The sequence below is a fragment of the Protopterus annectens genome, chromosome 4.part0 (genome assembly GCF_019279795.1).
Source record: "Protopterus annectens isolate FY-2018-M chromosome 4.part0, PAN1.0, whole genome shotgun sequence".
NCBI classification, from domain to species: domain Eukaryota; kingdom Metazoa; phylum Chordata; order Ceratodontiformes; family Protopteridae; genus Protopterus; species Protopterus annectens.
Genome location: NC_056733.1, coordinates 1,888,071,470 through 1,888,088,150, shown reverse-complemented (window position 1 = coordinate 1,888,088,150; position 16,681 = coordinate 1,888,071,470). Strand labels below are relative to the sequence as shown.

General features: G+C 39.6%; 1 protein-coding gene across 1 annotated transcript in view; it reads left to right on the top strand.

Moving 5' to 3' along the window:
• The first annotated feature begins 15,315 nt into the window (after positions 1-15,315).
• The window catches only part of LOC122800063 (rho GTPase-activating protein 7-like), a 988,694-nt gene continuing 987,328 nt past the window's right edge, over positions 15,316-16,681 (top strand). The window contains exon 1 of the mRNA XM_044069557.1: positions 15,316-15,776. Within this exon, the coding sequence (XP_043925492.1) occupies positions 15,662-15,776 (115 nt within the window). The 5' untranslated portion in view covers positions 15,316-15,661. The remainder of the gene's footprint in view (positions 15,777-16,681) is intronic.

Genomic DNA, 16,681 nt, shown 5'->3' with positions numbered 1-16,681 from the left:
ATATCATTTACTTCACTAGACTACAGTACATTGACTTAAAAGTATTTTGTGACAAGTATACAGAAGACAAAGAAGGATTTATTGTGAAGCTATAGCAACTTTTCTGGTTATGAGTTACACAGTAAGCAACGTAGAGGATAGGGAGCATAGTCAAAGTAAGACATTGCATGATCTTAAATAACAAGTGTGGGGGAACCATAGATTGAAAACAACCTAGATCCCAAGGAACGCTTTATCTGTCACTGGGTCCATGGTTCAGTTGTGATCACCAGTTAATGTCTGCGTGGAGCTTGCATGTTCTCCTGTATCTGGTTAGGTTTCATCTATGTACTCTGGTTTTCTGCATGCTTCTGCAAGCATGCCGGTTGACTAGTTATTTAAATGGTCCATATATGTACTGATATTGCCTGTGTCTTTTTGTCCCGTGTTGTGGCTGGAAAGAGTCTGAAAAAGATTTGTAGTGTTATATAAGGCCGTAGAAGAACCCTTAAGATGAGTTAAAAATTAAGAATATAAGGATAATAGGTAGAGTTAATAGGTGAGATATACAGGAGCTGCCCATGGTACTGGCTGGGTGGCAGCCCACTCTCCCAGCTAAAAATAAAACAAAACAAAAATGTATTACATTTATTTAAAAAGTCAACTATTATTTTTAAATAATAGTTAACTTTCTTTTTCTGCTTCACTGTGGCTACTCAGAACTCTGTCCATGTCCTGAGCATTGAGGAAATCGGAAGCTAAAAAAAAAAAAGAAAAAAATAATAAAAATATAAAAAAAAACTTTTTTTTAGAAAGAATGCTTTTTATTGAGTCACTCTAAAAAGTAAAAAATAAGGACGAGTGAAAACTTTGCAAAAGAAACAGACAGGCTGATTTTGCTGATCGTGATGATGAGGTATCAGAAGAAGTAGCAGGAATCAGCAAAACAGGCCTCAAATGCTTTTCTGAAATCAGCTTGTGTTTCTTCTGCAAATTTTTCCTTCTTCTTCCTTATTTTTTTAATTTTTGAGCGACTCAATAAAAGGCATTCTTTTAAAAGAAAAAAATATATTTTTATATTTTTATTAATTTTTTTATTTTTTAGTCTTTAAGTAAAATATTATTGTCCCTCTGTCATTAGCGAGACAATACGCATGCACACACACACACACACACACACACACACACACACACACACACACATACACACACACACACACACACACACACCAGAACTCATCAAAATGATACTACATATCAGATTAGGCATCTGTGAAGTGACTCTAAGGAGAACTGTGGTGTCACGGCTGCTTTGAAATCTACAGTACTTTTTCAAGTTCTTGTTCTGGGAGTCTAGATTCAAGCAAGGTATGTTTATTGTCTTAGTTGTATATCTAAAAGGTTGGTGTGTGACCATAGGGCACTGAACAATTTATAGCAACCTAAAATGGCTTATGAAGTTGAGTTTGGATCCCAAAGTAAACTGTGTAATCCATTTCCATAGCTGCACTGCTTGCCTTATTCCACAGTGTAATTTATAGAAGATGATTTGGTCAAAGCCTTCATGTAGTTTCACCAACTGTGCCTGTTTGTTACAAGGTCTCCTTTATCATTTAGCTACATTGTAACTACAAAGAGGTAATGGGGTTTAAGAATGTTGGGGACATTGTTTTGTGTGCAGGTTTGATACAGCATATCTATAAATACAAAGTATAAAGGTTTCTGACTTAAGCTTCTTGGCTAAATGATTTCTCAGTAATACTTTTTATAATTTGAAGATCATAGGTTCATGGGTTCATAGGTTGGTACTAGGCTATCTGCCCGAAGACATTTATAAGCCTAGCCAGAATGTGTTGGCTTTCGCCGCCCCCTTAGATTAGTTCCCTGTGCCTCTGTTCAGCAGAGCCACTGAAGTGATCCCCGAGGTAAACTTTCTGCTTCCCATCCACTCGTCAAGGTTTCTTTTGAAGAGTGTTAGCGAGGAGCTCTGCCTAATGTAGATTGGGATCTTGTTCCAAAGCATGGGAAGTCTCTGGGACAGGAATCTGTCCCTCCAGTACATCCTATTTATTGTTGTGGTGAGGTTTAGATCCCTAGAGCATGTGGCTCGAGGGGATATGGTTTTCTTTAGGTGGAGCATGTCCATCAATTCTGGGTTGGACATGGCCTTGTGTGTCAGGCAGAGATCACCTCTGAGTAGGTGGTATGCAACCGAGTACAACTGGAGTTTTTCAGTTGAGCTGCATAGGGCATCTGTTTGAGGTCTGTGATCCTCTTGGTGAGGTACTTCTGTGGTCTTTCCCGCTGTTGCAAGTGTCTTGTAAGGTACATCCCAAATGGGGCGTTGTACTCTATGACGGGTCTGATGAGTGATGAGTAGAGGGGGCACAATGACCTCTTTTAATCTGGATGTGAACCCTTTTGTGATTAGGTGGGCCACGTAGAAGGATTTTCTAACCACTTTGGCAATGTTGTTATCAAAGGTGAGATTACTATCTACTTGGGTCCCCAGATCCCTTATTACGTCTTCCGTATTTAGAAGACTACCACCTATGTGGTAGTTTGTGGGTACTTTGTTTTTTCCAAAGAGGATGACTATGCACTTTTTGGCATTTAGCTTGAGGCCATGATTTTGACACCAAGTATCTGTCTCAGTGAGACCCTTTTGGAGGATGTCTGTGTCAGCCGGAGAGTCAATTATACCCCCTAGTCTGCAGTCATCTGCAAACATGGTCAGCCATACTCCTCCTGTGCTTGCCTGGACCTCTGAAAAGTATATGGCGAACATTAGGGGTCCTAGGACTGAGCCCTGGGGAACGCCACTTGTAACTGGTTTAGAGTCGGACCTAGCTCCCACAACTCTCACCATGTGGGTTCCGTCCGTGAGCCAGTTGGCAATGTATCTTGTGACGTAGGGGTTTATGTTCAGGCTGGTGAGCTTGTCTATAACACCAGAATGGGGAATGGTGTCTAAGGCCTTAGCGAGGTCTAGGTAGGCTGTGTGTACCACCTTTCCCTCATCTATAGCCTTGGTAACTGTCTCAAAATAGTCCACCAGGTTTAGAAGGCATGATCTGCCCTTAACAAAGCCAAACTGGGTAGGGTCCAGTGTTTGGAAGTTCCCAGTGTCTCTGTTAATGAGTTCCATGATGATGCACTCCATAGCCTTGCAGACCAAGCTAGTCAGGCTTATAGGGCGATAGTTCCCAAGGTCTGTTGTGGCTCCACTTTTGTGGAGCAGAATAACCGTTGCTGTGCGCCACTCTATAGGTATGTAGCCTGTGGAGAGGCAGAGTTTGAACAGTGTGTTTAAGTGAGGGGTTAGTTTGTCTTTGAGCTCATGTATGACGCAGCCTGGGACACCGTCCGGTCCCATTGATGCTGTGTTTTTGGCTTTGGAGAGGCCTGTTTTAACCTGAGTGTCTGTGATTTCAGGAACTCTACATTCTTCTGGTATGGTTATGGGCCCTTTTGGGGGTGAGAGGGGGGTGAAGTTTGGGCTGAACCTGTCTGCCAGGATGTTGGCGATATCGGTCAGTTCAGTGTATTTTGTGCCATTCTGCCCTAAGTCCGAGCAGATCTGAGCATTGCCACTTAGATTCTTGATATAGCTAAAGAATGCCTTGTGGTTATCTTTGGAGTCCTTGGCAATTTTTCTTTCCAAGCTTGCCTTGGATGACTTTATGAGGGATTGTAGTTTCTTGCTGATACTGATCAAGGATGTCTTCCCTTCTTGGGATTTTACTCTTTTCTGTACTAGTTTCCTCCTTCTATTGTATAGCTTGTTTATGGCAGGAGCCACCAGACTGGTTTCCTTTTCTTGGAGGAGTGAGTCCTGATTTTGCTTGGGATGCATTCTTCCATGAATCCATGCATTCTTGTAGCTGCCCGTAGAATGCATTAGTAAAGGATTTTGCAGCTTGGACAGTGTTATCCTTCAGCATGGGGGCTTTGAAAGTTTCCACCTCGGTCTTAAGTAACGTGAAGTTTGCTTTTGACAAGTTTTTCACAGTGGTGTTCTTGTCTGGGGGTGGGGGTGGGATATGAATATCCAAAGTGATTTGTTTCTGGTCAGATCTAACCAGTGAGGGGTTGACCTCTGGTGTGGAACACCAGTCGCCCATGTTGGTGATGACCAGGTCCACTATATTGTCACCTCTGGAGGGAGTGTTGACCAGTTGAACCAGGACATTTGAGTTTATAAATTCTAGGAAAAGTTGGGAAAGGGAGTTAGTACTTGAGTAGTTCTCCCAGTTAATGTTTGGGTAATTGAATTCACCCAATATTAGGGTGTTTGGTAGGACCTTTATGTTTCCCAGTGTTTCCAGAAAAGCGGAATGGGGGTCCTGGGACATGGTGGGTGATCTGTAGCAAGTTACAATTTGAATTGCTATTTTGCCCATTGTTAGTTGCACGTGGATGATCTCTGAAGCATCGTGCTGTGCCACTATCCTGGAGGTGTAGGTATCCTTGATGAATATGGATACGCCCCTGCCTTTTGTATTTCATCAGCTGTATTCACTGGTAATTTAGTTAAACATGATAGCTGATTGCTTTCTTTTCTGGTTGTGTCTGTTTTTGTGAGACTTGTTATTTAAAGTGATTATGCCTGTGTGTTGGATGTATTGTTACAGCAGTGGAGTGAGCTCATGTCTTGCAGAGATGTTTTGACTCTGACTGTGGGTGCAGTATTACAGAAGGAACATAAGATGGCAGAATATAGTGAGTTTAGTGAGCTTATTCTGCTATGATTGCCTGTGCAGCTGAAGGTGGGTAGTTGACTGCTTTCAGCTTCAAATGACATAGCTGCTACTGCTGCTGCTGTTGATCAGCTTTGTGGCTGTATGAACTTAGGATCTGTGCTGACAGATGAAAAGAGAGAGAGAGAGAGTGTGTGTGTGTGTGTGTGTGTGTGTGTGTGTGTGTGTGTGTGTGTGTGTGTGTGTGTGTGTGTGTGTGTGTGTGTGTGTGTGTGTGTGTGTGTGTGTGTGTGTGTGTGCTGTGATGACACTCCACTGAACCAGTAATCAAGGAGCCTCCATCCTCACCTCTGGCACCTGTGGGGGGTGGGGATGTTCATTGGGAGGTTAACAAGTATACACACAGTATTTCCAGATGCAGCTCTCTGCATCAAGTGCAATTTCCCTTAAGAGCACACAGGGACCACAGTCAGTTTGGGGTTGGGTTCTCCATCTTCCTCCAAATCCCCAATAAGATTCTCCACTGGCACAGCTGTAGGGTTGAGATCTCAGCTGAGTGAGCAAGCCAAGACCTCCAGCACCCTCTCTGTCCAACCAGTGCTTCATGTCCCTACCCAAGTAGCTGACATACACACACACACTCTTTGAGATTTGATTTACACATACTTGTGGTAAAGGCTGGTACAGATTTACTAGCTATGCCCCCTACTACTCAGACTATAAGGTGGTTTCCACTGCCAACAATTACTACTAGACAGCTACCTTAAGGCCCTTAACAAAGGGTGTCCAATCTTACTGTGTAATATTAATATTAACACAGATGGTAGTTTAACCAAGAGCAAGAGTATTAGGAGTGGCCCACACCGTGTCACCAAATAAATATGCAAGTACTCTCAAAAATTTAAAATCTCTGCCACAGATCAGCCACAATGAAATGTTTAAGTATATTTAATAATAAATAATAAAAGCACAATACAATACTAAATATATATTCACAGTGGCATCAGAGTTCAAAATCACAGGAAATATTTAAAACAACATTGAAGGACAGTCTCAAATAAAGAAAAAAATAATATCTAATCCAAGCTTTACTATATTCCTGACTGTATCTAAGAGAATTATACTATTCCCTAGTAACTTACTTTATTAGAGCAAGGCAGATATGGTGAATGTTTTTTCTTGTTGTCACGTCCAAGACAGAATGCAGAATACTCTGTCTCACTAAGAGACTTCTCAAATTAATATCTCATATATTACAGCTGGGATAGCGTGCATGATGACATCACTTGTTGTCATCTGACATCTAGTTCCCAGGCCAAAGCCCCCATTGCTAGGAGCTGGCAGCATTTAGCATCCACCTATAAAAATATACAGACAAGGGCTTTTTCTCAGATTTTTGGCAAATGGAAGTCGTAAAACAATTGCATTCCTTCATGCTTCAAAAGTAGCAATTAGTTCACTCCCAAAACAATGCAGAAAGCTTACTAGCACAAACTCTGTGTCTCTAGCTCCATTGAAAACTTGAGATGTAGCCTCTTTATTGTGTCCTATAATGTAATTTAATCTCAGATATTTTTCTAAAGTTTACTAGACTGAGGTCAACCTCCTGTATCCCATTTTCCACTGTTAAAATACATATGTTTAAGCAGTTACAATAGTGCATGTACATTTCTGTTCTCTTCCAGTAGGGCATACTGTGGATACATTTTAAACATAGCACTTTTACAAATACCTTTTCAACATAAACGTCTATGCATAGCAGTTTGATATACACATGACATACATTTCTAATACATTTGTAACACAAGCATCTAGTATAAATCATTTCGATATTCGCCAATGACATATAATTACTTACAAAATTCCAGCTAGCTCTGCTGGCAGTATCTCCTTTTGTCACACTTCTTCCACCCTTCGAAGACTTAAGCTAGTTTTTCAAATGACCCTTGAGAAACATTGCTTGAGAGCAATGAGCCTATCTGAGAATACCTTACCCCATACCATGTCTTGAGATCCCAGCTGCCTTGGCATTGCTGACCTCATTACAGTATGTTGCACTGTCATATTATATGCCTACAACCATAGGGTCCAACATAGTAACTTGGGATTTTGTTGGCTAGCTCCCTGTAGCTATACCCCCCCCCCAAACTCCTCCTGCCTTCTACTGCAAATACTTAGCACCAGGGCCTCCCTATCATGGTAAGGTTTCATTGTGTTAACATGGTACAATTTGTGCCATGTTAACACTATGAAACCTTAGCATGGTGTTAACATGGCACATATTGTACTGTGTTAACATGGTACAATGTGTGCCTCTGCCTCCTGCCTAGCAGTTCTACCATGTAGTTAACATCACTGCCCTTCCTTACCACCTTGTAGAATCCCTCCCGAGCTACCTGCAGCTTGCTTATGTCTGTCAGGAATGAGAATTAACCTGCTGCCCCACAGCATACTCTCAAGCTCAAGCATTCCTGTCATACCAGAACCTTTTCTGCTGTTGGGCTTCTAACAGGTTCTCCTGGGCCAAGCCCATGAATTCCCTGGGCCTTGTCCTCAGGTTTAAGACATCGCCACAACAGACTCCTTGTGGGATTCACACTTACCCTCCCACTCATCATGAATCAAATCTAGAGGTGCTCTCACCCTATGCCCATACAGCAACTCAAAAGGTGAGAAACCTGTGGATTCCTGGGGCACCTTTCTGTAAGCAAACAACAGATGGGGCAAAATTTTATCCCAGTCCCTCTTAAACTAGTCTGCAAATGCCAGTAGCATGGTCTTTAGTGTAGAGTTTAACCTCTCCACCAGACCATTAATCTGGGGGTGGTAGGGGTTGGTCTTTAGGTGCTTCACCCCACAGTGTTCCACAGACACGCCAGCAGGTCTGACATGAAATTGCACCTCTGTCAGTAAGTATTTCATTTGGGAAACCTACCTGCTGAAAATCTCTAACAAAGCATTTGCCACCTTTTCTGCCTTGATGAAGGACAGGGCCACTGCCTCAGGGTATCTGGTAACATACTCTGCCACCATTAGGATATACTTCTTCCCTGTGGAACTTGGGGTACTCAGAGGCCCCACAATATCCATAGCTACCCTCTGAAATGGCTCCTCAATCACAGGCAAAGGCATCAAAAGAGCTTTCTCCTTGTCTCCTGCCTTGCCTCCTTTTTGGTACTCCTCACAGGTCCTGCAGTACCCTATTACATCCCTAGAAATCCCCAGGCCAATAAAAGTCCTGCATAATATGTCTCCTGGTACACTTTATGCTCATATGACCTGCAAAGGGAATGTCATGGGCTATGGCTAGAAGTACCAGAGTGTAGGCTCTGGACACTACCAACTGCTGTATTACCTCAGCCCTCCTGTAGATCAGATTTCAAGTGAAGTGCGCTATATCTTTAAGAAGCATGTCAAGGCTTTACATGCCCATATAAATTCCAGACAAGTGCACTCCCTAGTGCTATTTTGTAAGAGCAGCCACAGTGAGAGCATGCATGATGATGAGTGCAAGTACTCTCAAAATTTAACTATCTCTGCACAGACCAGCAACAATGAAATGTTTAAATATATTTAATAATAAATAATAAAAGCACAAGACAATACTAAATATATATTCACAGTGACATCACAGTTCAAAATCACAGGAAATATTTAAAACAACATTGAAGGACAGTCTCAAATAAAGAAAAATAATAATATCTAATCCAAGCTTTACTATATTCCTGACTGTATCTAAGAGAATTATACGATTCCCTAGTAACTTACTTCATTAGTGCAAGGCAGATGTTGTGAATGTTTTTTCTTGTTGTCAGGTCCAAGACAGAATGCAAAATACTCTATCTCACGAGAGACTTCTCAAATTAATATACCAAATATTATTGCTGGGATAACTTGCTGGATGACATCACTTCTTGTCATTTGACTTCTAATTCCCAAGACAAAGCCCCCATTGCTAGAAGATGGCAGCATTTAGCATATACCTGTAAAAATATACAGACAAGGGCTTTTCCTCAGATCTTTGGTAGATGCTAAAACAATTGCATTCCTTCATGCTTCAAAAGTAGCAATTAGTTCACTCCAAGAACAATACAGAAGGCTTCCTAGCACAGACTCTGTGTCTCTAGCTGCACTGAAAACTTGAGAAGTAGCCTCTTTATTGCATCCTATAAATTAATTTAATTTGAGATATTTTTCCAAAGTTTACTAGACTGTAGTTAACCTCCTGTAACCCAGTTTTCATTGTTAAAATATGCACATTTAAACAGTGACAATAGTGCATGTACATTTCTGTTCTCTTCCAGTAGGGCACATTGTGGATACATTTTAAACACAGCACTTTTACAAATACATTTTCAACACAAACACCTGTACAGAGCAGTTTAAAATACACATACCATGCATTTTTAATACATTTGTAACACAAGTATCTTGTATAAATTATTTTAATATTCACCAATGACATATAATTATTTACAAAATTCCAGTTAGCTGTACTGGCAGTATCTCCTTTCATCCAATATGCATGCATGGATGTGTATATCCATATATATATATATATATATATATATATATATATATATATATATACATATATTTATATATATATGTGTGTGTGTGTGTGTGTGTGTGTGTGTGTGTGTATGTATGAATGAATGAATGTATGACTGTATGGCGGCTATATAAGCTCCGAATTGTTCCCCTCCATACTGCATCATATTATAGTTTTTTTTTGGGGGGGGGGTTCAGAATGTCTAGATTTTTGCTTCATATTTTTGGTCTATTCCAAGTAATTTGTTTTTGTTTCTGACACATCACTCATGAATGAAATCATTAAATGATTATACACATGTGAGTTTCAGACTTCACAGCCATCATAAAATGCATGCCGATAACCTGCTATGCTGATTTTGGGATTTGTACCTTCATTATTGTTGGCTTTGTTGAGAATTCTTGAGTAAGGAAATTGAGAGGTGTACTCATAGAAGGTCTCAACTGTCTGTGATTTTAGCCTCATATTTTGGACCTTGTTCTTGTAAATTATGGGGTATTATGATAAATCAGTGAGGACTGCAATTACTAAATAATGAGACATTTGTGTTTCAAACTTAATAGCTTTCAGAAAATGTATACTACTACAAAGCAAGCCTGTTATTCTAGCAAGTTTCTAAATGTATAAAAGCAATATCTATCCCTGATATTTTGGTCCTTTGTTCTTCATTATTTTTTTTCAGATTTTTCTGTGATTCTGTTGAAAGGTATTTGGTAACAGTGGGTCAAACACTATATCCTGACAGTAGTGACTTACAAAGATAAATTCTTGTGTTGCAATTAGTTATGTATTTATTCATTAATTTGAACATAATCAAACATCTGAGGTTTACAGTCATCATCATACAAGTGGTTTGCAACTGATGATCACTTCTGTGTGGTGTGTGTGTGTGTGTGTGTGTGTGTGTGTGTGTGTGTGTGTGTGTGTGTGTGTGTGTGTGTGTACAAATATATGTGTATCTATAAGTTTGGGGGAGGAGATGCTCTCAACTGTCCATGATTTTGCATAACTATTCTGATTTTTTTGTCTGATATTTTGGTTTGCCCCTCACAAAGTTTGTGTTTCTTTCCTGGCAAATCAGTAAGGATTGCAGTCACTAAATAATGACAGACATTTGGGTTTCAAATTTATTAGCCTTCGAAAAAGCATGCTGATGCAAAGCCAGTTTGTTATTCTAGCAAGTTTCTAAGTTTATAAAGGCAATAACTGTCCCTGATCTTGGTACTTTGTCCATTAACATTATTTTTAAAATTTCTCCTTTATTGGTGAGCTAAGCAGATAAGATGTATGTATGTTTGTGTGTGTGTGTGTGTGTGTGGGTGTGTGGTGGCTGGAAGGGGGTTGCACTGTATTCTGACAGCAGTGAGCTGAGAAAAATACCTATGTAATGGTTACATACATAGTTTTTCACTCATTTAATCAATATCTATAATCAGTTATGCAAGTGGCTGCAATTGATGGCCACATATATGTGTTTGTGCATATGTGCATGTGTAGGATGATTAAAATTACTGTAGCCAGTTATTACTGGAATAATACATCACAACAAGAGGTTCCCTTGGTTTGATTCTCAGCAGGGGTGACTTCTCTGCAGAGTTTGCCTGTCTTCCCTGTGTTTGTATCAGTTTCTTTCAGGTGTTCCAGTTTCCTCCCACATTCCAAAGACATGCAGTAGGTGAATTGGACACTTTGAGCTGGCCATAAGTGTGAGTGTGTGTGAAAGTGTGTGGTATGAAAGAACTACAGTGACAGGGCTAGCCACCCAGTGGTGTAAACCTTGACTCTAGATGATTGTCGTGGTTGAAGTGACACCCCAACCCCATATTAAAAATAAAATGGAAAAAGGGGGTTGTGGATGGATAGATGGTGTGAAGACTGGGGAAAGATGGGTGAAGGCTGCCAGCCTAGTCAAATAGAATTTGATACATAATTCTATCATTTGTATATATAAATGTAAAATACAGGCTTGTGTTCTTAAATGAAAAAAAACACTGTAAAATATGAACCTCAAGATTGTAGCAACATTGCCATCTGCTGTAAGGAAAACTAAGCCAAGCATTTCAAATGTTCTTTGAAGTAAAATTATCTAAATAGTGGTGCCAAAGCAGCTGGCTGAGCATATTCTTTCTATTGTTTTAACTTAAGGAATAATTGCCATAGTGTATATGTGAAATGTCTTTTATTGTTGTAGTTTCCTGAGCAGATGTTAGCTTGCTAAATAATGCAGTTTGTTTGCCTGGAAACTCCAGACTAAGTGTCAAAATGATGTAATGTCTATACTGGGAAAACCTAAGTGTCAAAATGATGTAATCTGGGAGGGTCTAGCAAAGATGTTTGTCAGTGAGTTTAAAAACTATTGTTCAGTGAGAGACTGAGAGCATTTTGATCTTGATATCCCACTTATCAGCACTCTGCCTGTTTTCTTATGTAAGTAGTGTCTTAGAGATATGTTTTCTTGTAGTAATAGCTAGGAACTTAGATGAAAGTTAGACAAGTATTTTTCTGTTATATCAGAACTTTCCTTCTGTATTGTTTTAAGTTTCTGTGTGATCTCTGAACTCTTAGATATCACTGTGGTGTAGTAGTAGTATCTTGTGTTTTTCATTATTTGTTATTAAATATTTTTAAAAACCTTTACCTGTGGCTGGTTTGTGTAGAGATAAGTAAGCTATAGAGTACATTGCATATTTATAGAGTTTATTGTAATAAGCCACTCTAATAAGCCTTAGACTGGATAGTCACATTACCAATTGGATAATAATATTGCACAGTAATAACTGGACACCATTTTAAGGCCCTTTGGGTAGCTGATAAGTATTAGCTGGTGGTGGCATAAATTACTACCGTATAGACTGGGTAAAGGGGCACAGCTGGAGAATCTGTGTCAGCCTTTCCCAGGAATGTCTGTGAAGTTGTATAAATACTTATCTCAAAGTGTGTGTGGTGTGTCAGCTACCTGGGCAGGGACACGAAGTACTGGGGACCTGGAGAGCAAGGAAGCAACCAGCCCCAGACTGACTGTGATTTCTGTGTGCACTTAAGGGAAATTGTACTTTACTGTGTGTATTTGTTATCCTTTCCTCTTATATGAGATGTCCTCCCTGGTGTTAGTGGTGAGGATTGAGGCTCCTTGATTGCTGGGCCAGGGCACGGTCATCAAAGATGGATTTTAACACAATGAAATATCTGAGGTGCACAGCCAATAAAGTAGCTGTTAACTGATGAGAACAGCATTGCCTCTAATGAGAATGATTGTGTGTGTCTGCAGTGAAGGGGCTGCAGCAGATCTAAACAGAACAAACTGATCATAATACCTTTCACTTTCCAGCACACTCAGGCATCAGTGCTGCTTACTAAGTGGCTGCCTATGTCGGTCAAGGCAGGATGTGTGTGTGATGACAGCACATCACAATGATTATTGTTGTCATTGAACACTGCTTGGTTTTCTGGTTAAGTTTTTTGATGTGATGCCCCCTGTGTACAGTCTGCATGTACTCCTTGTCTCTTTGTGGATTTTATCAATTTGCTTTGGTTTATTCACTCCAGACCCTCAGCTGTATGACAAGTACTTCTGGCCACTGTGCTTTTACTTTCACTACAATCTAACACCATGGGGTACACATAGAAGGTAAATATGTTTTCTTTGGAAGGGGCAGAAAGTCTTACACTATTCCCAGATAAGCTCTGTATAGTCTTGCAATAATTTATCTCTTCAGTTTATTGGCAAACTACTGTTTTGCTGGTTTTGAACATTAAGTTTTAGATACTTTTTCCTTGAAAAAAATGACACTGAATCTCTTTCCTTACCTGTGATTTTTTTGGTCCAGCCATTATAAGAACAAATAGTTGTAAAAAAAGCTGTATGCGGCACCTCCAATCATCTAGAAACCTTTGACTTCTTGGAGCCTAGCAGCCCCCAGACCCTGGCCTGATTCAGTCACTTCCTCCTATCTTACTACTGTGGAATCCTAGCCTGTTAGGCTGTGTTAAAAAGCATAAAGAGTTAAGAATTTAGAGAAAGGGTGAAGAAAAGAAAAAAAAAAGAAAAGAAAAATGTAATCCACCTGGAGTTTGGGCCAGAATGAGGGGAGGGGGACAGGAGAGAGGTAATAGGGAGGTGCAGGGGGGCTAGCATGCAAGATGAGCTCCCTTGGAGTACTTTGCCTACTCCATGTCACTTAAGGCTGGCCTTGTTGACTGCCGTTTGATATCTGAGGAGCATATATTCAGTAAAGTGCCTATAATGAGCGGGTACATACTACGCAATCGGTAGATGAAAGTGCTTAATCACAGGTAATGGTCATTGACCTGCTGCAATAGAGCCCCACCCTTTCAGTTCCTTCCTGCAGTTTCCCCTTCCAGTCACCAGCTGCCATTGGAGATATAGGTAGAATATTTTTAGCTTGGCTCATGCTAGAGGAAGAGAAATAGCAAGAAGATGAAGAACAGGGCAGAAAAGAGAAGAGAGAACTAAAAGAGAGAACTGAGATGTGATAATATTTAGTTTAGCATAGGTAGTGACTCGCAGGATGAATCTAGGGAGTCCCAACCATGGATCTAAGTTTTTACACTGTTTGGGTTTTACACTAATACATAGAGAAAGCTTGTTCCATAGACACCAGAGGCACCAGATTATCAATTTATCCCTGAATCTGGACATACTGATATTTAGGAGTAGAACTAAGTCTTTGAGAAGGGTATTATTGATTGAAGAGTTTTTCTGTTCAAGGAAAGGGGATCAGGAAGAGCAGCATTTGTCATAGCTCACAAGGCAAGGTGCAGATCACCCACAAGTCTATAAGGCATATAAAATAAGGTCAGTGTTTTTAGTTTATCTGAATATGAGAGATCCTAACAAGAGGTCAAAACTGAATCATCAGTTTTGAAGCTCTGCAACAGCAACACTGTTCACTAGATCAAACTGCTAGTAAAAACATCTAAGATTAACACGTCATCTACAGTAGGTGAATTTATTGTAAAAATCAGCAAGTTACTTACTGTAGGTGCACTTATAATAGTGTAAAGGTACCCACAGTTAACTGACTAGCATGTAATAATAGCCACAAAACACAGTCACTGTTAGAATAACACGAGGACTGTCTGTGTCATTCACATAGGATGTGTAAGGGTACCAAGGTCAACACAGATATCACTAACAGGTACCTGTTACCCACAAGCCGCAGTAGCAGCATGACCTCAAACATGGTGAGTTCATTTGCTAACTTACCAGATAAGCAAATAAAGACATTTGCAAAATTCTCCTTTTAAGCCTTTGTGGATGGAGATAAGTAAATTTACCTTTAACAAAAGACATGTTTCAGTACACCAGCATAAAACTGCACAAATACATAAAACCCATTAACATTAACTATGTTTTTCTGTTATTAGAGCCCAGAACTATATAGTTTATAGGTGTAACAGTGGAACCCCTAAACTAATAAGTGTTTTTTTATTTTATTTATTTATTTTTTTACAGTAAACATAACCAGAATTTTTACTGGTTTTCTTTACCAGGTTTGGAACAAATTAATCGTGGGTTTGAACATTCCATTCATTCAGAGTTCTGTAATAAGTGAAAAAATCTTGTGGCAAACAACAGTGGGACAGTAGCAATGTGATGCCAACATACTGCGTTGTTTACATGTTCTCAAGGAACATAAACACCATAAAGGAGTCAAAAACTGAATGTATATTAAACTAGCAAGCCAGAAAGAGTTAAATAATCTAGTCAAAGTCTTGTAGCTAAGAAAAGGAAAACACAGACCAATGTTTCTGAGCTGACAGAAAACTTCCCCAGTGATTTACTGCAGTCCTTTAATGTCTTAAAGCGATTTGTGAGCCCCCCACCAAAATAAACGTTTTGTGCAGCTGTTTAATAAAATATTTTCTTCAGTTAAACTGTTTAAATATGATCTGTAAACATACTGTGTCTAAAAGAGGAATTTAGAAAAAAAAAGAAGTATGATTAATCTGCAGCAAAGGGAACTTCGGAGGAGGGGCTGTAACATTTTACCCAAGCAGTTTTCTTGCTTCAACAGAGACTGGCTTACTCAACTTTATTTATCACTGTGCATGCTGGAGAAATTGTTTATGAAATGTAGCAGCTGAGAAGCAGCGCTCTCTGCCTTACACTAAGGTTAGGGGAGCCGAGTGGGCTGCAATTTCCTTTTCTGCCTGGCCTGACCCCAGATTGCTTGCAAAGAGGCATTTTTTTCCTTTCACAGTAACAGGCGAAAGAGAAAGCAGTAGAGTAGTGTTGGTAAATTACATGCAGATTTCTTCCATCAACACTACCTTGGATCAACACAGAATCAATTTAATAAATACTGGTCACCTTTGGTGATTCACTAATTTTCATCACTCATTAGGATCTCAATGGGAAAGTTCATTGTACTGTGGATTCTTTGAAAATTTGGGGGTACTCCAGAGCATGGCGTACCCAGGAAAACTACGTTTGCGAAGATCCTTTAGTGAGCATATCAAGGATTCTACCAACAGAGCATGGGATATTTTCTGGAAAAGTACAAGAGAAAAGCGCCTCTCAGGTCAGATACTGTGTTTTGTTTGTGTATTGAGTTTGAATGAAATTATATGATCATTTTTTTCAGAGTGACACAGTTGCATTTATTGCGATATAATAATGCACATCAATCATCGCAAACTTTGAACACCTTTCCAATAAGAGCTTGCACAATATGGTCAACAGTGTCACTACATTGCTGAACTTTTCTTAACAGTCTTAGCAGGTCTATCCTATCTTTCTTCAAACTCGCACTTTCTTCTGTGCTTCTACCTACCATCTGAGGGTATTATTTGGGGTTAACCATTTGTTTCTGTTTAGTAACTGGTGAAATCCACAATGACATTAGGATAACTTATCCCTAGCACTTTTGCTGTATACTGAGTTTGTAAGAGCTTTGTAATTCTTGCAGTCTTAAGTGAAATGAGCTTTTCTAAGACCTATAGTTCTGCTAAAAGATAATACACATTCTGTCCTGCCACTTGACTAATAGCCATAATGTTTTATACCGTGATTTTCCTGGAGCTGGTCTTGTCTTCATTTGGGAAAGGTCCCTCAGAGTCCAAAATCAGTTTAAGATGGGTTCACTTGAGAAATTCCAAAGAAGCACAGTGTTACATATGTAATTCAGATGCTTTCACTTATTTGAAAAATGCAACAAGAAGAGGGCCTGAATAATCATTTAAACATAATCTAAGCATGTGATTTATCTACTAGCATTATGTTTTCTGATTTTGTAATATGTAATGTAGATCCACTTCCAAGACTGTAGTAAACCTAGTCATTTAGCTGAAAATATCAGACACAGCTATGAATTAAGCTTTCTCAGCCAAAGAAACAATATTCATGGCATTAATGCCTGCTGTACAAAATGTGCAAAATGGGTAGAAATGTAACAGATATGTTAAAAATGACATTTATGGTAAAGCT